The sequence below is a fragment of the Leuresthes tenuis genome, unplaced genomic scaffold, assembly GCF_036924035.1.
Source record: "Leuresthes tenuis unplaced genomic scaffold, fLeuTen1.0.hap1 SCAF_11, whole genome shotgun sequence".
In the NCBI taxonomy this organism is placed as follows: domain Eukaryota; kingdom Metazoa; phylum Chordata; class Actinopteri; order Atheriniformes; family Atherinopsidae; genus Leuresthes; species Leuresthes tenuis.
The window spans coordinates 14,833,105-14,855,595 of NW_027325365.1; the positions used below are offsets into that span (position 1 = coordinate 14,833,105).

The 22,491-nt window shown below is 38.3% G+C and overlaps 1 protein-coding gene across 1 annotated transcript in view; it reads right to left on the minus strand.

Annotated features, from left to right (window-relative positions):
• Positions 1-449: 449 nt before the first annotated feature.
• The window catches only part of LOC140318032 (neuronal acetylcholine receptor subunit alpha-7-like), a 32,582-nt gene continuing 10,540 nt past the window's right edge, over positions 450-22,491 (minus strand). The window contains exons 2-9 of the mRNA XM_072395634.1: positions 20,143-20,282; positions 16,165-16,209; positions 14,957-15,066; positions 5,039-5,286; positions 3,718-3,912; positions 3,004-3,090; positions 1,540-1,649; positions 450-1,429 (exon numbers count right to left, since the gene is read on the minus strand). Of these exons, the coding sequence (XP_072251735.1) occupies positions 827-1,429; positions 1,540-1,649; positions 3,004-3,090; positions 3,718-3,912; positions 5,039-5,286; positions 14,957-15,066; positions 16,165-16,209; positions 20,143-20,282 (1,538 nt within the window). The 3' untranslated portion in view covers positions 450-826. The remainder of the gene's footprint in view (positions 1,430-1,539; positions 1,650-3,003; positions 3,091-3,717; positions 3,913-5,038; positions 5,287-14,956; positions 15,067-16,164; positions 16,210-20,142; positions 20,283-22,491) is intronic.

Consider the following 22,491-nt stretch of genomic DNA (forward strand, 5'->3'; position numbering starts at 1 on the left):
GTATGCCTGCCCTATTTTCAGCTTCAAAGATTTATTACAGACATCAAGATAAGAGTGAGAAGATTAATTAAATTTTTTAGATTAATTTGGAATGTGTCAACATTATATGCAGATACGTGTCTTTCCATAACCTCAGAGCGCTCAAACAAGTGTGGAAACTCTTTCGCATTTAAACAAAACCAGAATGCAGTGATTTGGATCTAAAATGTGCAGAGTAGTGAGTCTCAAGGATTAGGATTGGGAAACACGGATTTAAAGTACAACAAATCATGTCTGAGTTTAATGCAGTCTTGGAATTCCCCCTTGGGTAATGGGTACAGAGACATTTTTTCAGGATTCCCTGAATCTTTTTAATGATATTTACTACCAATGAAAGAATTTATGAAAAAAAAAAATAATAATTTTTTTAATTTTACTGTTAGTTTCAACATTTTATTTTCAATATGGGATTTAGATTATTGGATAAGAATTTAATTGTGTTTTTACAATTTACATTTTACAAAGCATCTTGACTTTTTTTGTATACAGAGTTGTAATTACTTTATTATCTCATATATGTTTCCTGAATTGTTTTTTTGTTGTTTCTCACTTTTTGCAGGACTCAGTACCAATATGTATTCCCATTTATTTGCACCAAGTTTCTAACAAAATTCATGTTTTGCTCATGAAACACCATGAAACTTACCACCTATCAAATGGGTGCTCAGTTTGCTGTTTGTGGACTACGCACTACGCTCTTCACGGTCCCCTCCGCTGTCTTAAGTGATCTCTTCTTTGTCCCTGATCGTTTGCTCTTTCTTCTATCTCTCCATTCCACTACAGCAAGTTATGTGAAGTCCTTGGACACAGCCTCAATGAAGTTGGGTGCTGACATGAGGATGGTGAATGTGCAAATAATGGAGAAGAGTGAGAAGGCCACCAGACACAGCCGGTCCACCACTGCGGCTGCAAACTTCCACTCGCTGCAGATGGCTTCAGCCTCGTCCTGGTCTCGGAACCTCTGGGCTATGTACGACACCTCCTCTAAGATGCGCTTGATCTCTGGCGGGGGTATGCTTATTCCGATTCCAGCTCCAGCTCCCATCCCCAGACTGCCAACACCAGGCGGCTCAGCCTCCTCGCTGAGGGAACCATGAGCACGTCCGCCTAGTGCAACTCCAGAATCACTGGATGGTGGGCAGTGTGGAGTTTCTATAGGATGGTAGCTGCCAATATAGTAATTCATGGACCCATTGGAAGTGCCGGTGGGGCAGGGTGGGCAGGACATCTGTGGCACTGTGAGGCTCGGCATCGTGCCCATCTCTATTGAGCTGGTGCTGGAGAGTTGCTGGGAGCGGTGACGGTACTTGTAATGAGGCCTCTTGCGCTCATCGCCGGGTTGCTTCATACGGAGAAACCAGGCACACCAATTCAACAGAACCACCCGAACCTGAAAAGATAAAGGCTGTGTCAGAACACATGCATAAACTTCATATATTCAAATGCATTTGTGCTGAATGTTATCATAATCATCTGAATAAGTGAGCTGAAGTCACTAACCCACTTGGGCATCTTGCCTCCATGAGGGTCATGATGGTGGAACTGCAGGACTATGACCGTCACCACCACAGACATTCCCACAATCATCATAGTGCTGGCAAAGTACTGAGCTGTTGATTACACAAAAACATCAACAACTTACAGTTATATAAAAGGCTATGCACTTTAGTATTTGTTGCATTCTTATTTTCATTTGAGCATCCCTTTAGGCTTTCAATTAGCAGGATTGAATTAAATCCTAATAAACAGGCCCTTGTTCATGAAAGGAAAGTAAATTTGCTCAGTGTGCAATAGAATGCCAAAGGGAAAAGATGCATTTTTGAACTCAACCAGGGTGAAGAAAAGAAGCAAAAAGCTGTATTCAGAATATTGTAAATATGAATAAACAAACAAAAGCAACAGCTGAAAAGGTGAGAATTGTTCAAGCTTTTCTTAGTGAGAGCAGTTAATGGACTAATCAAGATGAACATGACCGCACACTGTACATCACGTCACATAAGAATATATAAGTACTTTAATCCAGTGAAGCTGATATTGATATATACATCAGTGGTATTGACAGGTTTAGTTATGGACATGCAGTAATCTCCATCCATACATAAGGAACTGGAAATGATGTAGACACCCTCAAGCTACATCAATAAAAACCCAGCCAGAGTCTGAAGAGTTTCTTTTTTTTTAAAAGACACGTGGCCTCTGTGACAACATCAATTAGTTTGTGAACTACCAAACTCTGGGCTTTCAGCATTTAGCCATTGCCAGTGTGTGTTTTTGCAACCAGAAGTGAATTGAAAGGGGTGGATCTAAGCCAGAATCCAAGGACACTATAGAGGTCCAATGGTTAGCAGCCAATACCTCAAAGCAGAGAGGCCCATACTAACGCCTCACTTTGAGTTTTGATACAATTCAACTAATTAGTTACATAAAAAATCAATTTGTGCAGTTCTCATAAAAGGTCAAATTAGCTGTAGAGGACAAAATATTATATAAGAAACTTTAAACATAATTTCTGCTCCATTAAAGCGAGAGGCCATTCAAAGAACTCCAGTCTGTGGCGCTTCTATGGTGGCTTAAAATCTTAGCCTCAGAGGCTGTCAAGTGATTTTTTTAGCATTTTAAAGAAGACAATTCACAGTATAGTACATAATTTACAGACATCAAGCAGTTTCCCACACTGGAAACACTGAATCATTTTTTAAATGAGTGAAAGGACAAAAAAAGAAAAACTACTAAAAACTAACTGCAGATACACTGAAGTGATATTACTGTCACTTAGTGTTTTTTAAGGAACATTTTTTTCTTATATTTGGTGAGTATTTTTGCAAGAGATAACAACATCAGTGGTAATAAATGATCAAATTTCATTCAAGAGAAAATGAATATCTGCAGAGGTTTCTGCTGTCTGACTTTACACACACATAAAGAAGTTACATGCACTTAGACAAACACAGAAATACAACCCACCAATAAGGGGCACAGAGTCAGATGTGGCTGGCATGATCTCTGCTACCAGAAGCATGAAGACAGTTAGTGAAAGCAGCACAGTGATACCTTGAGACATACATAAAGAAAGAGAAACAGGGAGAGAGAACAAGAGCATATTTGTGAGTAATGATGTGATCAGGGTATGAAATTATTCCTGTAATTGCTTATGTATAAAATCAGTTCTCATGACTACAACCGTTTGTCAGTTGGTGACTGGTCTTAAGGACAGGCAGCTGTCCGTCTGCCTCACAAAGACATCTGCCTGTCTCAGGCAGAAAGAACTGCTCTGATAAGGACTTATTTTGTAATGTCATTATTCTAAAGAGATTTGACATGCATGTATTCATGGTTTTGGATGCTCTATGGATGCACAAACATCTGAGTACAATCAACAATCAATGCCCATTTAGACTTTACACAAATGCCTATTTATCTATTCATTTACTTTTTGTATGACTTTCAGGACTTGGTACAGCTATCCACTGAAAAATGACCACAATACAAGCAAAAAAATGTTTAGGTCTGCTGCTCCCATTGCCTGGAATTAGTTGTAAAACTATTTGAAAGTTCAGGAGCTGATCCTGCTGAATAAAGTAAAAAAAAAAGATTTATTTTGTTTAGCTTTTAGTTATTTTGGGGGAAACTCATTCAGAAAGTTGTTTTTTTTATGTGTGTACAGCATCTTTCTCTCACCCAGAGAGATCTTCTCTCCAGAGTCTGCAGGTAGAAGAAAGACCAATAGAGCCAAGCCAGATATCAGCACACACGGAATGAGCAGATTTAGTCCATAATATAGAGTCCTGCGGCGCATAGTGACTGTGAACGTCACGTCAGGGTAGGGCTCCTTACAGCAGTCATAGTACAACTCATTACGCTTGGCTGGCACACCTGTTGGAGAAACCCACATGCAGGTGTGTTTTAGTGGAAACAGGAAGTGACTCACTTTGAAGATTTTGAAATGTTATAACATGAATACCACCTAAAAACATGCTGGAATCAAAAGTACAAGAATGCTATGTCTGTCCATGTGGTGACTACATTGATGAGAGAAAGAAAACAGGAGTCTGTGTATTTCATGGACAAAATGAGAAACGCTTCACCTCAGTCTTATTTCCTCTACTCTGAACACTTTCCACTGGAGTGCACCTGAGTCAGAACAGTCTTGGAACTTTGCCCTGCCCTTATCTCATCCTTATATTAAAAAGTTGTGGCCAAGAAGAAGAAAAGCTGATTTATCTTATAATAATCTAACTTTCTCTCCTTCAACTCTAAGACTAGAAATGGGTTGAGGTACATCAAGTATGGAATAGCTACATAGCTGCCAGTGTGTCAAACATTCCAATTTCATGCCATCTGGTCTTGTCTGACACCCAGTTCCAGTTAACTGTCACCCAGGGGGCCTCGACTCGGGGATTTTCTTCTACAATGTCCCTGCTGGAAACACTCCTTGGGAGGTTTTCCAAAAATTGTCCTTTTATCCATTTCTCCTGCTATACACACCCAAATGTTGTCTCACAGTGAGAACTATAAATAACCTAAATTAATTCAATTTCTGTTTGCATACAGGAGGTTGGTAAAGCCAGGCCGGTTACAGCAGGGCACAAGTGGAGAGGTAATCTATGTTTTCAGAAAAGTTGTACTATATAGTCTTTGAAACATCCTCTTAGTCAGTTGGGTCTGAATGTTTCAGTTCTGTCTAATACATTAGAAATATGGGATGTATTGATTTAAGGAGAGCAGTGATGTTGTTACTAACTCACTGGGGTCAGACTTAACAGAAAAGAAAACTTCCAAAAGAAAACTTCCTTCTGATAACAACAAAAACAATCCTTTCCAGCATTAGTTTTCATCTCATCTCAGGGCTGTGATGGAAGTTTCTCTATTGCAAAAATAGTTTGTGACCTAATGTAATTATGAAGAATATAATTCATAAAGAGATAATTTAAGCATTCAATCACCACTTTCATCTCTCCCTATGGTCATTTCTCCGTTATAAACATAGAAGCTCTCTTACCCACAAGATCCCACTCCCCATTGGGTATGTAAGTAGACGTGTCCACATCAAGCATCTGCAGGTCCAGAAGCCAGCCGTTGTGTGTCCAGGAGCCAAACTTCAAGTCACACTTCTGCACGTCAAAGGGGAACCAGCGCACATCAATGTAGCAGGTGCTCTTCAGGATGCCAGGGGGGATGTACTGACAGTGACCTGACGCATTCACCAGTACGTTGGTGTGGAATGTGGCGTCGAAACGCTCGTCCGCGCTACAAACAGAGCAACAAACAATTTTGTAACTGACCTGGTCGGTAGTGTTTGTTAGACAAGTATGCTGATGGAGCTTTAGCAGTGACGTCAAAGTTCTTTCGGGGATTTACAAGGAATTTCTTTTTTAAATCAAGAAATCTATTCTTAAAAGTCATTTGTCTTTGCTAATAAAGAAAATAGCTCACTCGTTAAACTGTTAAGTCAATCCACAGATACACTATAGTTTCTGCTTGTGTGTACTTCTGTGTGTCTTTCGCTCCCATGAGGCTGCCCAACCTAAAACATGCCTGTAAGTCTTTGGTTAATGCAGGGCGATAAATCTATATTTATGTTGAAAGAACTGTGACCTGTAATGGTCATTGGAGCAACTCAGTACAAACTGTAAAAGTGGAGGTAACTGTTATGTTTTTTAAATAAATTATTTGAGTCCTACCCTTTGTCTTTATGTAACGCTATCCAACTTTAAGCCAACCAGAAAGTGACACTTTCCACACTAATGTGTTGTGTTTACCAGTAAGCAATGCAACAAGCAAAGTGCTGTCGATGAGGGTGAAAGTCACATTGTAGAAAGAATATATTTGTTTTGCCCTAACAGCGTTTTTGAATGCTAATCATGGATCGTTATTATCTAAACCCAACCAAGAAGTGCCAAAGGTGTTTTAGCAAAGTGAGGTCATGTTATTGATTGAATTATCACCGCCTTGTGGGGACTTTATGGTTTCTTAAACAAAGGACTTCATGATTATGTCTGCTCAGATGTGGAAACGCTCACATGACTCGTGTTTCCTTCCTGCTGCTTGTAGGAGTTATACTTTACGGGGACACCACTATAGGTTGTATTTAGGTATATAAAAAAGTTATGTGTTTGAGTCTCACCTGCCAGAAAGTGCTGTCGTCATCCATCTACTAAACAAACCCTGAATCACTGTTCACACCCCACACTGTGAAAATGTGTGTGAAATCTGAAGCGACATTAAAGTAACTGCAACCAAATCTGTAACTGCAACCAAATCAGCAATGTGAAAACAAACACTGCATATGGTTCTGTAAATCTGAGGGAGTGATTTGTGAGCAGCCTTGAATAGGTTTTGTTAAAGAGAGGTTTTAAACTTTCAGAATTTAAAACTAACTGGTCTAACTTATAAGAAATAGAGCTAAAAACAAGCACTTTTTAAAAAATAATTTAGGCTAACATAGTTGCATTTGTATTGTTTTGGTTGAGCAAGTCAACTCCAGGCCTGTCACATTGAATAAAATCCCTGCACATGATTTGAGATCCACTTCAACTCTGGTTGAACTCAAATTAAGAATTAAAAAGTTGTCACACCGGTGACTAAACTTTCAGAGAAAGTACAGTAAGTGGCCGAGGTTAAAATAACAAACTTCGCTGCAGTGACTCGCAGGTAGAATATGCTATACACTCTTTTTATCACGCTGGTAGCAGAAGAGAAAAGACCTATTAGACCTAAAATACTATTTCTCATGGTGGTATATATTTTTTTTTACTTTTTCTGCATACAAGTAATTGTATACAAATCTCCAGCAGACAGTAAAACACAGAGAACTAGAGCAAGAGATGCTTTCAAATCTTTTTTTTTTCCTGCAATGCACTTCAACTGATGATGCAGAGTTCATCTGAAAACAAACGAGACAGTGGTACATAAAAAATGAGGAGGCAGCTAAACAAAATCAACCTTAAACCCATTTGTGTATTCAGATTGTTGAAATAAATATGTTCACATCTGAATAACTTCCCCAGGCTGCTGTGGGAGAGAAATGTGTTATTATTGCAAGTAAGAAATGGAAGTTTGATAAGAAAAAAATGAAAATAAATCGTGAAGCCTGAAGAGGCAAAACATATTGGTACAAAATTTGGAAATGCAATTATCAACAAAGGAAGATGAGATTTTGAGGAAAGGAAGCATCTTAACTTCCACACGGTCAGAGTGTATTGGTCAAGTATTATTGACTTTAAACTTATTATAATCATAGTTCTCGAAAATTTGGTAAGACATGTAAAACATTAAATAAATGAAAAACCTTTAATCATAACCTCAAATGCAAGTCTGTCATGCACGGAAAAACACCCTTATCTATATCTAATAGACAAGATATGGAAACGCTTCCCTTCTCTGAGCTCCAACCTTTTAAGTAATATGATGAAAATCTGAAATTCAGTGTATCTGGGCTAAAGAACAGCCCAAAAGTCGGCGTCTGTGATATCCAGACAATATATATTTTAGCACATCTCTTGCTTATTTCAGTATGACAATGCAAAACCACATGCAGACCTTTTTTAGAACAGCGTGTCTCAGTAGCAATAGTCCAGCGGTTTAACTGGGCTGCCTGTGTTCCAGACTCATCAGCCAGTGAAAACATTTGGAGTATCACAAAATGTAAATTAGGACAAAATAAAATAACAGTAATGGAGAAAACATTTCACCCTGAGTAATGGAGAAGTTGGTTTCCTCGGTTGCAAAACATTAACAGATTGTTGAAAGAATAAATCATTAATCTCAGTGATAAATATGCCACTGTCAACACATTTTTCATGCAACTAAAGAAACGTGAACAAAATGTATCTTTGCGAGAAGCTGCTTGTAACAAAGCGCAGAGAGATGCCATTTAAAATCGGTTCCTTTCTAAATTGACTGTACTGACTAATTAATCCCTTGAGTTAGATGCCTTTTTATGGCTTCACAAGGAAAGAAACAAAAAAAAAATATTCCTCTGAAAATGGTCAGTCTGGACTGAAAATGCGCAAAAGCAACCAGCCCAAGGAAAAACTCTGAAAGACCTTTGAAAACTCTGGAGAACGGACATCAAGTAGCTCAACTAGTTGAGAGGATTTTCCATGTGCAGAGGCTGAAGCTCCTAAATGCAGCTGGCCCACGTTTGAATCCAAGCTGCCTGTGCTACATGTCATCCCTTTATATCTCTGCCACCCTTCCCATCTAGCAAAACTACACGAGTGCCAAAAAATGTATTGGGAAACTATTGATTAAGACCAAGTTTGATTCCATGGAAGATAGAAATGAGAGTTAACTATAAACTTTTGCTGAGTACTGTACATAAGTCTTGTCAATGCAGGGAACATGAATGCCTTTTTGTAATCTAACAACTCCCTTGACTCACAGTCCTTACAAACTCAAGTCCACACACTGAATTCTACTTTCATGTAAGGTACATACAATGCATCCATACATACACATATCCACACACACACATCTCAGTCCCCTGAGAGGGAGATAACATTGACATGTCTGCAACATCCCGGTGCCTCATTCAGCTCTCACAAAGAAACGTGGTCTGCATGTTGACAGAATTTGTAGACTGGATACATTTTATTTGTCCGTGCCTTTTCTCAGATTGACAGATTGATGTTTTTCTGGAAGGTTAAGTGATTAAATTTATTTCTCTACCCTGTGTGCTGCTATCAGCTGTGTCTCTGGGTGCTGGCGTTTGGATATGTGGGTAGACCCACGAATAAATTATTCAGGCTTTGGCTTTACTTCATCTGAATGTGCGAACTACACCCTTCTAAGCAGAACATGTCCCAAAGTAAGAGTTTACGTAAGGAAGAACGGCCTGTTAATGCAATGTGTAATTGCACATTTTGTCTAAAACACTAGCTTTGCTACATTTTTTTTCCACCTTCACCATACACCCATTCCTGCTCTAATGGAATTACTAATTTAAAGCAAACACATCTTGCATATTGCAAATTTACAGAACATGTACATGTTCATAATGTTGTTTTTTTTGCAATGTACACATCATGATCATTAAAAATGCAGCTGGGCAAGTGATATCCCTGGGAGGATGGGAAACAGTTGCCTTTGCACTTTTACAGGAGAAAGGACACTGTGGACATGTTGGAGTGGAGCAAGAAAGAACCAGACACTGAACGACAGTGACAATGGTGGCAGTGACAGGTTCCTGCACCATGGGACATGAGTCACCACTCGCTCAACACCTGAAGCTATCCTTACACAAGCACACATACACAAACACAGCAACAATAAGAAGGAAGTCACAAAGTTTCGGGCATGAGGCAATAAGAGAACTGTGGAGTGTGATAAGTTAGAACTTACAGTCAAAAGCATATAAGCATGTACTTCACGTGGACTTCTGTATGTTAAGCATGGTGCGCATTTCAAGTTAGTACTTTTACAAATGCCTCTCATTAGATTAAAGGGAGTGAAAAAGCAACAAAAAGTACATCACGATATATCTTTCCTTGTTTTAATTTCTCTACTTTTATCAAATCAGAAAGATGAAAAATAGTGTTGAAGAATATGTATTTTTCCAGAGGAGGAAGCTCTCTGAAGCTTTAAGCCGTTCTCAGCTGAGAGCTACTTGAGGACAGAGCGTCAGACTCATGACTGCATAACGGAAAACCTACCATCCATGTGCATTATGTCATACCCCACAAACTAAACAGCCTCAGAGAATGCTGACATCAGGCGTTATGTGTTTGTCAGCCTGAAGCCTTGAAAGCTAACTCGCTGAACAAGAAAACTGCACGCAAGATCCTCAACATGTTTCCAATTTACAGTGGGATGTATTTTTGTCAGGAAAACAGAGGCGTATACAAATGAACATATGTGAGCAGAACTTCACATCATTAAGAAAAGGAGAAAAAAACAGGGAGAATAAGACTTTGAATGTCAGGATAGCTTACATAATCACATTTATTTTCCTCTTTTTGCTAAAAAACTACAGCATGTTAGTTTATGTCAATTTTAATAAACAGAGGAAAACATGTTATTCATCAAACGTATTCATCAACATGACTGCATGATGAGAACTTTATGTTAAATAGCAGAACTTCTGTGAGGCTGTCAGGTGTGATTAGGCACTCCACTGTCTGCTCACTTGACCCCAAAATTGCACTTCAGTGCTTGTTTCTACACACATGCACAAACAGCTTCTTGCTACCCATGCTGTCATTCTGCTCACCTGTTCATTTAATTTACAAACACATTCAGGTTGGACCTTATTCACAAACCCATAGAAATTGGTGATTTTAATTTCCTCCTCCTGAGTTCTTCACTAATCACGTTTGAAACCAATGTTTGCGAACATGCACATCAGCCCTGAAGATGTGATTCATTCCAGTATTTTACAAAGTTTGCATTCATTCACTGTGACTGATCCCATCGTCTGTCCATCCTAAGAAATCATTCAAAACCCAGATTTATTCATTCCATTAGTTTCCTCTTCATCTATTTGGCCAGTCACAATGCACCATCTGCCTTATACTCTGATGGGATTAACATTCAGTCTGGGGTTTACCTGAGCTGGGCGTCCTTTGTGTGACTCATTGATCCCCAGTCAAGTGAGATCCTTGACTTTTCCCTTGAATGAAAGCGGAGGTCAGTGGCTTGTATGGTTGATTTAGACCTATATAGTCTGTATACAAACACACACTCCTAGTCATGCTGGCCTGATATACACACAAGCATACACAAAATGTCTACAAACACACATTCATCATTATCAGACATTATGGCAGACAAGCAGGAGTCAACATAGAGTTTACAGTTGGATCTCATAAAAGAAAAAGGAGAACGTGTCACTCTTCACAATAAGAGCCAAATGTATTTGTATTTTACTAAAAATGCTACTTTAAATACCATCATGTAAAACTGCTCTAAATCAATATCTCAATACTCTCTTGACCTATTTTGGTTAATCGGCAAAGTTTAAAAAAAAAAAAAAAACATGTAAAAACATGTCACGCTATTAGACACACAGTAATTACCCAGCTAGAAGGTTTTGTTTGCCAATCCCGAAACAAAATTGCTGCAAAGATGGTGATTAACAAGATATTTTCCCCAGGCGACGTGCATGGACGCAGTGTGGATGGTAAATGCATGACAAACATTATAGATCAGCCTTGCGTGAAACATCATTGTGAGACAGCGTGAGTCAGTGTGAGCACAGTGATTTATATAAATATATAGGGTAAGAACGAGCTTTCACACTGTGATTGTATTTCCAGAATAGCATTACATCCTCCTTTTTGAGATGGCATCTGAAGTGGTCACCACATGGGGCATAATTTACCTGCAGTTTCACATAGCGTAGAATGTGAAAGTGAAATAGTTATGTAGGATATATTGTCAAATCTAATTTTGCTATTTCTGCAAATGGAAATATACGGTGTGCTGCCATCTGTAAGGTTGTTCTTCAACGGCTGGTTATGATCAAATGAAAACTTTGCCCACATTATGCACTGAAAAAAGATATGCGGACCATAAAGTTCCAGTTTATTCTATCATCATCCTTAGTAAAGCGCATGAAATAAGTCAAGAACCTGAAAGCTTTCATTGAAAGTAAATGTTGCAAGTTCTGGAGCACAGCAGTCAGTTTAAAGTGAGCTCAACTAAATAATAGACAAGATTAATAACTGAATCCACATTTAACTTTGTCTGTATTGCTGGCGAACTTGTCACAGTAATTATTCTGATAAGCTCTCCAGTGTGTAAAAAATACTCCAAGTTTACTGTCTTCTCTTTTAAATGGGCAACAGGAATAAAAATAAATCAATAAATAAAAATCTTTCTGGTGGATTATGACTCAGCACATGTTCTGCATGCACATAAGGTCATAAATGTATAAATGAGGAATTAAATACAGATATAACACAGGAAACAGAAGGATTTAAATAAAACACCGTGAGTACTCGACCAATTGGAAATGTTTAGCCAATACCTCCAAAATACCTGTTCTCTTAAAAGTACTACCTCCCAACCAGGGTCATTCTGGGTGTCTAATATCTCCCCCAGTATTTTGCATTGTTCCATGTTCCTCTTGTAGTGGAGGGAGGCAGAACAAAAGACAGCCCAAAACTACATAGTTCATCCTTGTTTAATTTTTACTTCATGCTGAACTGCATTGAACGTTGTCAATCAATGCAACAGCACATGTTAACAAGGCAGCATTGACGACTGTGGAACATGCTCAAAGACATCAACATTAATATGCATTCACACAATGAAATAAGGCAATGTCCCCTAATCTGGGATTTTTCAATTACACAAGAACAACAGCAGATGAATACTACTTCCTGCACAGACCCTGAGCTCTCCTAAACATCATTAACTTTATATTAAAACTGTAGAAATGAAAAATGGATTTGGAACTTATGCCCGAGCAGCATGATAAGTCTGACTACATCTGTTGTTGTTCAGCACTGTGACACTGCATGTTATTAACTGCACACTGATGACTCAATGTGTGTAATGATGTGTGTTGTACCATGGCTCCCTGTAATTGCATGATATTGAATGTGTGTGCATGAGGTGGGTTGGTAAAGAGTTTAAATCAAGTTAATTTGGCACTTATGTTTACAACTTTTGAGCATGTGTTTGCACTTAGTGACTTGGACAGTGTGTGCCTTTGCGTTCTATACGCAGTGGGGTGAGTTTCCCAGAACAATCCTGCTGAAACTGTAAATTTTCCATTGATACTGAAAAGTTGAGCTTTATACATGCTTCACTCTAAAAAAGTAGGTGGTGCTACTGAGAAAATTACTTGGCTTCTTTGCAAGAATTGTGCAGGAGGAACATCATTCATACTCATACATGACTGCATAATTTCAATTTATAAGCAATATCCAACTGTACCTTCTTGGCTTTTGATGTCTCACACAGATGTCTATAGAGACGGAGCCATACACAGAACATTACAGCAGGTCATTCTTGCCAGCCTTACAGCTTATAATGATTGATATAAGCTGCATAAATTTTATGTAGACAGAAAAAAGAAAAAAATACGCTAAAATATGCTATTGTCTTCTTCTTTTCATTGAAACTCAGCGTGGCTCATTTCATTATGATTAAAGTTTGCAGGTTGAAAGACATCCCATCAGTGTGGACCTATTCATGTTGCATGCTGCAAACCAGGATCCTTCAGTGCTTTGTAGAAGCATTGTTGTATGTTTGAAACAAATTTTGAAACACTTTTGGCCTGCTGTAATATGCATGAGTGAGTATCTAAAAGCACCAGAGGAAGAGCAAGTCTTCTGCTCTGGCAGTAACAGAGGAACAATTACCTGAATTACTGGCAGTTATGTTCTCTAGATGACATAACTGCTCAATTAGTTGCGTACAACAACTGACCTTAACAATTTGCCAAGGTAGTAGACACTTTTTATTACAAGAACAAAAAACAGGGTGTTTACTAATGTTTTTATGTTTTCTGGAAAGATCAGATTGCCGTTTTCGCATATTTGAGCAGGTAGTAGAGAAGCCAGCTGTCAAACAAGACAGGTAGACCATGAGACTGAAATGCTGACGGACACAGGTAGATTGATTCATAGTGGTGAGTTGGAGAAGGCTGGGAACTATATAATATGGAGGGAAAAAAAGGTGATTCAATAGAGTGAATTATGGTGAGAGGGTGAGTTATGAAAGAGAGGTGCAGGGAGACAAAAATAGAAAAGAGTGATGGTGGAACAGGGTGGGGCGGAGGGACAGAGAGGAGCGGAGGCTGAGGGTGAAAGGCAGAGATCGAGAAAAGAGAGGGTGGAAGCATGGAGATTATGATGGGTAATCCTGGTAGTTCTAAAAGCTGAGCTTTTAAAATTTAGGTTAATACTCGCCAACCTTTGTTTTGTCCATGTGTTCCATGTGACATGTTTGTTGTGAGTGTGAATGTGAGTGTGTTGGTGTGTGTCATCCAAGGTAATAGAGAGAAACCTCAAAAGCGTGTCTGCCAATCCGTCACTGACATCAATGTGGACCGCCTACAAAGCTGTCTGTTTCTCAGCTCAATGTGAAAAGTTCAAATCAGTTCATTCATTCGCTTTTACAATGTTTAGCTCAAAATGAATTCATGCAATGGTCTCCGTCTTTGTGACTGAATAGGCTTTATCTTTTCCCACAGACTCAAACCCAAACATCCGTCTCGCAATAAAGCCTACATATGCAGTGCAATTAGTTGTTTTGGAGAAAAACAACAAGTCTGAATCTTTAATTGACCTCACAAAGAAGCCTCAAGAAAAGCACCAACATGACCTGAATCCCAAAATGCAGTCAGTCCATGCAGTCTCGTGTAGAAAAACTGAGATTTCGAGCTCATTATTTTTACTGTTTGTCTCATTAATTCATATTAAATGAATTTTAATTGGTTTGTTTTATTAGTTTTATTTTAATGTGAAAAGGATGGCACCACTCAGTCAATGACCAAAAATGGAAGGGGTGTTAAGTAATATCTGCTGTGTTGCTTAACACTACGGCAGTTTATATTTATCTCTGTATTTCCTAATAGAATTTTATTGTGCAAATTGAGTATAGTTCTTTAAACGAGGACCCTCTAGTGTGTACATAAGAATGATTCAAATGCAGGGGATGGATTTGTATCTTATTTGGTGTGATCGATTATCACTTTGGGCTCAAAGCATTCCTGATACTGCTCTGGGTTTTTAAAAAATAGTGTCATAAATAAATGATTCTATTCACTCTGGTAAAAACAAAACATGCTTTGCGGGAAAATATGTATTGACCAGTGAGTTTATTTGCTAACGAGGACTAACAATGTCATAATGAACATATATTTGGTTTCCACAGGAAAAACAGGAGAATATTCAATGGAAAAATGATCGAGGTTATATTTCTACCTTAAGTAAGGCTTTGATGCGTGTGAGGAGGCAGTTCTGACCTGTTGTAAAGGAGGATGTCAGGAGTCCAAATCTGGTCTGAGGGAAACCGAAGGTTCTGAACACCAGGGTAGTTTTCTGGATTCCAGCTCAGGTAGACGTCTGTCCAGTACTGAGAAAATGAGAGAACATTTTTTACTGGATACAGGACTCTGAGAGGATACAGTGTCAACACAATGCCATTCATTGTGCGAAACCCAGAACTGTGAAGGGTCACTATGCAAGTGTAAGAAACAAAGATGGCCGTTCGTCTTTCCTAGAAGAAACAGTTCCACACATTTTCAAAAGTTTTCAGAATTATAAGACAACTGATCAAAGAAGGAGGGGAGGCTTTTCTTGGAAATGTGTCTCTAATCATAAGGACATACCACGCTGTTTCATATGATTGTGGTCCACATTTTCAGACCCCAAGCCACATTAAAAGTAAAACAGCTGCTGTTTATCTCATGTGGCTTTCATTTGAAACTCTAACCGAAACATTGTAAAACAACAACACTGTTGGTTATTATGCCAGAGATGTTGTCTCTCTCTGCTTCATGAAAACCCATCCATTTCTTAATGCAATCTAGACTTCCCAAATCCTCATTTGATAGCAGAACAAAACTGTGTCGCATTTGAAAAAACTGATGCGTCGACTGAATTGTCTCGAGGCTGTGAATCTGTCTGTGGAATGTATCATCCTGTGGTATCAAAAGCGTGCTCAGACTTGCCAATATCTCCTTTTTCTCACGTCTAACACGAGGAGTGCAAACCTTTCTGGCATATTGTTGTCACTGTGTATTCTGAGTCTTGAGTGTGGTAATGCTTGCATTTAACACACACACACACACACATAAAAGCATTCTATATGTTTTTAAAAAGTTTTTCTTGCATTTTTACATTTTTGGATACTTTCAGAGAATAAATGTGGGGAACAAAGCAAAGATCCATTTCAGAAAAGCAAGGGACATAAGACAAAATGATTTCAGATAGCCCAGATGTGTGAGCTAGCTGTATAAACAGTTAGACTTAGATCATAAACAGAGCCTTTTGAGATTTTAATGGAGAAATGGATTTTTCTTCTAATTCATCAACATCCACTTCATGTTGTGGCAGTCATAATCTGAGAAACACAATCAAACAAAGCCTCTGTAATTTTAATGGTATCATAAAGATATAATGAAATCACAGTAGAGTGGTGATAATGTGTTCCACTAAAGCTTTGACTCACCAGCTGCAGCCAGGCATTGGTCATCAGCACTTGGTTCTTCTCGTCCTGACACGGAAATAAGAGGGAGAGTAAAAGACAGACGTTTTATTTTCTTAAGAAAACCAATTTATATCAAATAAAGTGGAAAAGGCCTTTGTCATCAGCAAGCAAGTGCAGCTGTTTTGAATTTCTAAAGAAGAACATATCAGGCAAAACAGCAGAACTGGTTCAAGTGAAGCTCGGTTTAAGGGCTTCACAGTTTTGCAACACTTTTAAAACACAACAGAAATCCTGCCGGTCCCTGTGGGTTTGAGCAGTGGTGATGAACTGTAAAATGTCACACTGGTTCTTATAAGGATCAAACAACGCAACACAATCAAACTAAAGTTTTAATCATGGATTTTTGTTTGTTCGCCCAACAACAATCACATTAGTTCATTAGTCTGTTTATTGATTTTATTAAGACACGTGCCAACATGCGCACAGAGAGTAAACATTCCTTGAGCACAGTGGTGAACACAACGGATTCTTGTTTCACAAAGCAAATATTAAGCAAGCATTTATTATGGTGCATTAAGGATATTCCTGCAACTGCACATTTGAAATATGTATTTGGCTGCTCTAGGCAATGCTGAATTGAAAATAGTCCTGTAATTTGTCATTCACGAACGTTATTCTCTCGACAGATTTGTGACCTTTGCAATTTAGAAAAAGTAAAACTAAAATTGAATATGTTTAAATATATAATTATTCTTCACCTTTAACACAAAAAAAGCTAAAACCAAATTAAAAAATCAGTTGGAACACTGAGGTCTGTATCTTAAATTAATCATAAAGTTCAGAAATATATATTTTAGTGAATAAAAAGATTATTATTATTCTCCCTGTGAATGCATGGTTTCTCTCCGGGTGCTCTGGCTTCCTCCCACCATCCAAAAACATACATGTTAGGTTAATTGGTGACTCTAAATTGTCTCTAGGAGTGAGTGTGAGCGTGTGTGTGGTCGTTTGTCACGTTTGTCTCTGTGTGGCCCTGTGATGGACTGGTGAGCTGTTCAGGGTGTACCCTGCCTCTCACCTAATGACGGCTGGGATAGTCTCCAGTCCCCCGGTGACCCTAAATTGGATTACGCTGGTATAGAAAATGGATGGATGGATAGATGGCAAAAGCCTTTAGGAAATTATGTTGCTTTGTTTTTAGCTGTGGGAATAAACCAGAAGTTCAGATCAGAAATTCTGCTTCCAGTGCAGAGAAAAAAGTCTCTAACTCTCTTCATTTTATACCTTTACCTGATGAGGGCACATCTGGATCAGTTTTTTCTATTACAGTGTTTTCTGGAAAGAGATGAGCCAGAAGAGCAAAGGTCACTGGTGAAAGTAATATTTGGAAATGTTCAATTTGTTTGTGTATCAAAGATAAGATTATGACATTGGAATTATCGGTTTGAGATAAAAATGTATCACTAAATTAGAAATTTTGCTTGCTGATTGAGAGCCAGAAAGCCTGTGGCATTCTGTGAAAAGGGAACACACATGATTAACCACACATGAAACAAAATATCATCATTATTCCATGCACAGAGATGGAGAGTTGGACATCAAATGTCCAAGCTTATAAATCATGTAGTGTGTCATACAGAAATAGGCATATACGGTTCTTTATTTTTCCTGGATGTCACTACTGAGTTTTTCCAGTCACACGTGTTTAGATTGTTTCAAGAAGTGATGAAAATCCAATTCTGACTGGCTCTTTTCAGGCATTTTGGTAAACTAAGAACATAAATGGAAAGCAAGGGTTTGGATCTCCTCTGAGGAAACATGCGCAAGTAATGGAGATGCTTCATTTAAGCTTCAAATGGACTCAATTTAATCAAAGCAAGAACTTCTCTGAACACTTGTCTATGTCTATGGAAAAAACAGCTTTTTCTCCACATAAACTGGTATTCATAATGACAGAATATGCATACTCGACACATACAATCTCAAATAAGAAAAAGAATTGCATGCTAAATGCCAATTAAAAAACGCAGTGATTCTTGACTTGTTTCACTGCAGACTGCATGAAGCTAAGATTTTTCATGTTTTGTCTGGCAAACTTAATTTAATTTGTTAACATATATATAATTTTGCATTTAAGACCTGCAACAAATTCCAAAAGGGAAAAAAGACAGGCCAATAGGGCTAATAATATTAAAAGAATGTGTATACATACTGCCTTTGTGTAGTTTTAATGTGTTTTTTCAGGAATGAGTGTAGACTTTTATGGCTCTGATCTCAAATGTTTCCATAACCCCCTTAAGATTCTGCAGAAAGCTGCAGATCACAGTGACATAAACTTTATCAAAAAGCAAAGAAAAGAGACCATTGAGGTCCACAAACTCATTAACAAATACTGACTACCAATGTGGTTGGATTTGATACTCCTGTTTCTCCAGTTCTAAACATAAAGAGGATAGTCAGTTCCTTTATTATTTGGTAGTGTCTATTTGCATCAAGAAGGATCCCTGAAACTCAGAGTTACAGTTGCAGAATGATTTGCATTTGTGCGTTTTTCTCTGGCGATTACATCATGGTGAGATAAGAAATTATTCCTCTGGAATCCACTAATGTTATCTAGACAACTGCAAATAATACTGCAGCGGTAGGATGGACATTCTGGCCAGTCTGTTCAACTGAAAAAAGCTCCACTCAAGAATGCTGACCTAGTTTGGATGGTGCAGTATGGACAAGAGCTCTTGGTTTATGTCCGAAGAGTGAATTCGGGAAAACCAAACGTGTGAGTGGTGGAGGAACTGCTGCAACAGGCAAAGATAGGCGTCTAAATCAAAGCAGTGTCTCAGTTAAAAACGTAAAAAGTGCAAAGAAAATGCAAAGAGATAAAAAAAAAAATTAAAAAACATGCTGCCTGGAAACCCAAATATCTGCATACCAGCTTCTCAACTCATGTAATGACATTCATTGTTGAGATGGAGAGGATAAACACAGCTCTTGCACTCCTGTAACTGGGTGAACTCTTATAAAGTTGGACCAGACAACAACACGATTAAACATGCAGGGCTCAACACGAGACGTAGTTAGATTCACATAAGGATCACATATCTGAAAGCAGCAGCTAATCTCAGACTAGACTTAGTCTTATTCTGGCTAAATTTACCGGCCATAGAAAGGTTGAGATTTGTAAAAGATATGACAACAGCTATACCAACATACAAGTCCCACATTGTGTCATATGTAAGCTGATTGCTCAGAGATGTGCAAAAAGAGGCTTTGTGTAGACTGAAACTTGAGTCTTGTGGAGAGGATAATTGAACATCTTTGCAATGCTCCAGTGGATGAATCCGTGCCAGAAATCTATTTCAGCCTATATAAGGATTTAAACTGATAGACTGGATTGAATCCTCAAATATGTTCTAATATCTTGCTCAGTGTGAAAATTCTTTATTTTCACTCCCCTCCATATTTTCCCTGTGACTGAGAGGATGTGCAAATGCAGTCTTACCTCCCCTTCTCCAACAGAGTAACGACCACAGCTTGTCAACAAAGTAAAATCGTCTTTTAGAAGCTCTGAAGAATTCAACTAAGGTACATACCACTCAGACATTTTATGAGAGAACTACAAGGAACAATGACATTAAGCCATTCAAGGTGAAAAACATGCAACCATGTGGGAGAAGCACACACAAACACAAACTGTTCTAATAGATGAGGTCAGACGTTTGGCTGGTGTAAAACACGGTGCACTGAGCACTTCTTTCCACTGTCTCCTGAGCGGCTGACTCACAAATGCACATACTGTTTGTGAAGTGTAACAAAAGTTTTTGATACAACATGGTATTCAGTGAGTCAAGGCTTGATCTGAGAAAAATAGTCCAAAAGTTTCTTTAGCTGCTAAGACAAATGCGATACATGTCTGCTTGAGGTGTCAACAAAACTCACACTTAACATTAAGCCCCACACATTGCCAGACAAATAGAATACAAATGAAAGCAGTTCCCTCACCACATCTATGATCTGCAGCAGTGTGAGGCCCAGCTCCACCAGAATACCAGCTGAATCATTGACCACAGGTCTCTCTAATCGATTATAGTTGGCCATCAGCTCCTTGTACAGCCTCCTCTGGTGCTCTCCCTGCAAGGATCCTGGAGGAAACAAGCAAAAGGAAGGGAGGTTTGTGTTAAAACTAAATACAGAGAAACATCTGTTGCATGTTCAGCACAAAGTAACCAAAGAATCTGGTAAAGTAAAAAAGTTTGTTTTATTTTATTTTGTTATTTAACGTATTTCTTAATTTTTGAAGATCTAAAGATGACAAACCAGAAAAGATTTTTTTTTTAAATAAATATAAAATTCCTTAAGTATTTTGGCTTGGACTCATTCGTTTCCTTTAAATCAGCTCTGAGGCTGAATTCTAATCCAGAAAATAGCTTTAATGGTCATCTGACCTTTTACCCTTCCTTTCTTGGCACCTGCTTGAAGCCAGTTTATAATTTAGTTGGAGGAGTTTCAAGCACTCTTCCACATACTGTGCCCAAACACTCCGTTGTGCCAAGCTGGCTTTGACTTTGTTTTCAGCAGTTTATATTGTAAACTTAAGAACAGTGTATAAGAGGAGAGTGTGTATTTGTTGAGCTCGAAGTTTTTATGAATAATGAATAAATAAACACATGCTGACATCTGCATTAATATCTGCTGACTGTAGCACGCACATACACATACCCAGACACATACAGGGTGGCAGGACTTGAGAATCTGTGTAGTCTTAATATCTTGATTAGGATGATGTGTCTTTTGGCCCGTTTTTCATCACCGTTATCGATCCTCTTTATCTCCTTTCTCACACACATTTAGCCCTATCCATTTGTCCCAAAAACAAGCAGACACACACACTCTACTACTCCAGGTAACTCATACACAATCACACCATATTCTTAATGGACTTGAAGCCAGTTGCGAGGTGACAGCCGCTAATCCACTCACAATTATACGCCTACACAAACGGTAACTGACAGGCAGATGCAACATATGCTAAGCACGTCACATCCAGACGTAAGAAGCACAATGATTTTCACATAGTAACATTCAGTGGTCAATTCCCTGAGAAATAAAGGATGGAGGGAACCAGTTAAAAAGGGGGAAAATGATTATCAGAAATAGGGGATTACCATGAACGAGAAATATGGGTTATGGAAATAAAAAATACAGCCGTAAAGAGGTGAGGCGTATGCCATCGGCCTGAATGCTGCTGATTGGCCCATTAAGGCCGTAATGAGGAGAGTTATGGTATAACTGAGCCTGAGGTCAGACGCAGAAGCACTTTGAGAAGCTGCTTCTATTGAGCCACACTATGCTCTGTGGAAGCTGTAATGTTGGATTTATGACTCCACACATGAGACATGGATGATTTCCATATTTGCACCATATCATTTTTTTTTTCTTTTTCTTTTTCGTTAATCTTGTGGGGTCTGTGAAGTATTTCAACAACATTACAACCCATTTACAATAAGCTTTGTTGCCATTTCAATATACAATTTATTTTTTTTGTGTGTGTGGGGGGGGGGATCTACAACATGGCAGATCTGCAACATCAGGACAATCACAAAGGACCCCTGAAAACTGTTAATATTCTAAAAATAAAATCTTAACTCACTCCCTCACTCCATTAGCTTTTTTTAGGATTTATTCACATGTCGCATGTTCCTAAGTGGGTGCAGTTAACTTGCAATGTTACTATAATATTTTCTGAAGCTTTAAACATAAAGTCATGTTCCTCCACAGATGGAATTAGCTTATATCCATTTGAATGCTATTCAGTTCTGAATCTGTAGCTCAAGTTCATTTTCCAGGACATCTAAGGTATTGAACATTAAATATTCCATTATAGTCACTTAGCTGTTAAAGGAAAATAAATACATAATATCATAATAAATACATAATATCATAATAAATACATAATATCATAATAAATACATAATATCAAGAAATCAAGAGGCAATATCATAAAAAGCAATATCATAAATCTGCCCATACATGCACAATAACATTTTAATAGATGCGAGTGCACAAATTCAGAATGCAGCCTCATCAACAGCTGCTATCCTGCCAACATCCCAACTCTGTCTCTTATGTTTCATTACTGTGAAATTTGAACTGAGTTGTGAACACAACTAAACTAATAAAGGCAGTGAAGAAGAATTGAAAGCGCGCACTCTGCAGCTGCTTGTTTCATGAAAATGTATTCAGTGGGAATTAGATAATCCCATGAAACTGTGTGTAGAGTAAAGTCAGGATGAAGGGACATATCCAGGAGTACTTTTTGTTTCATTTTTAATCATCTCACTAATGAAGCTG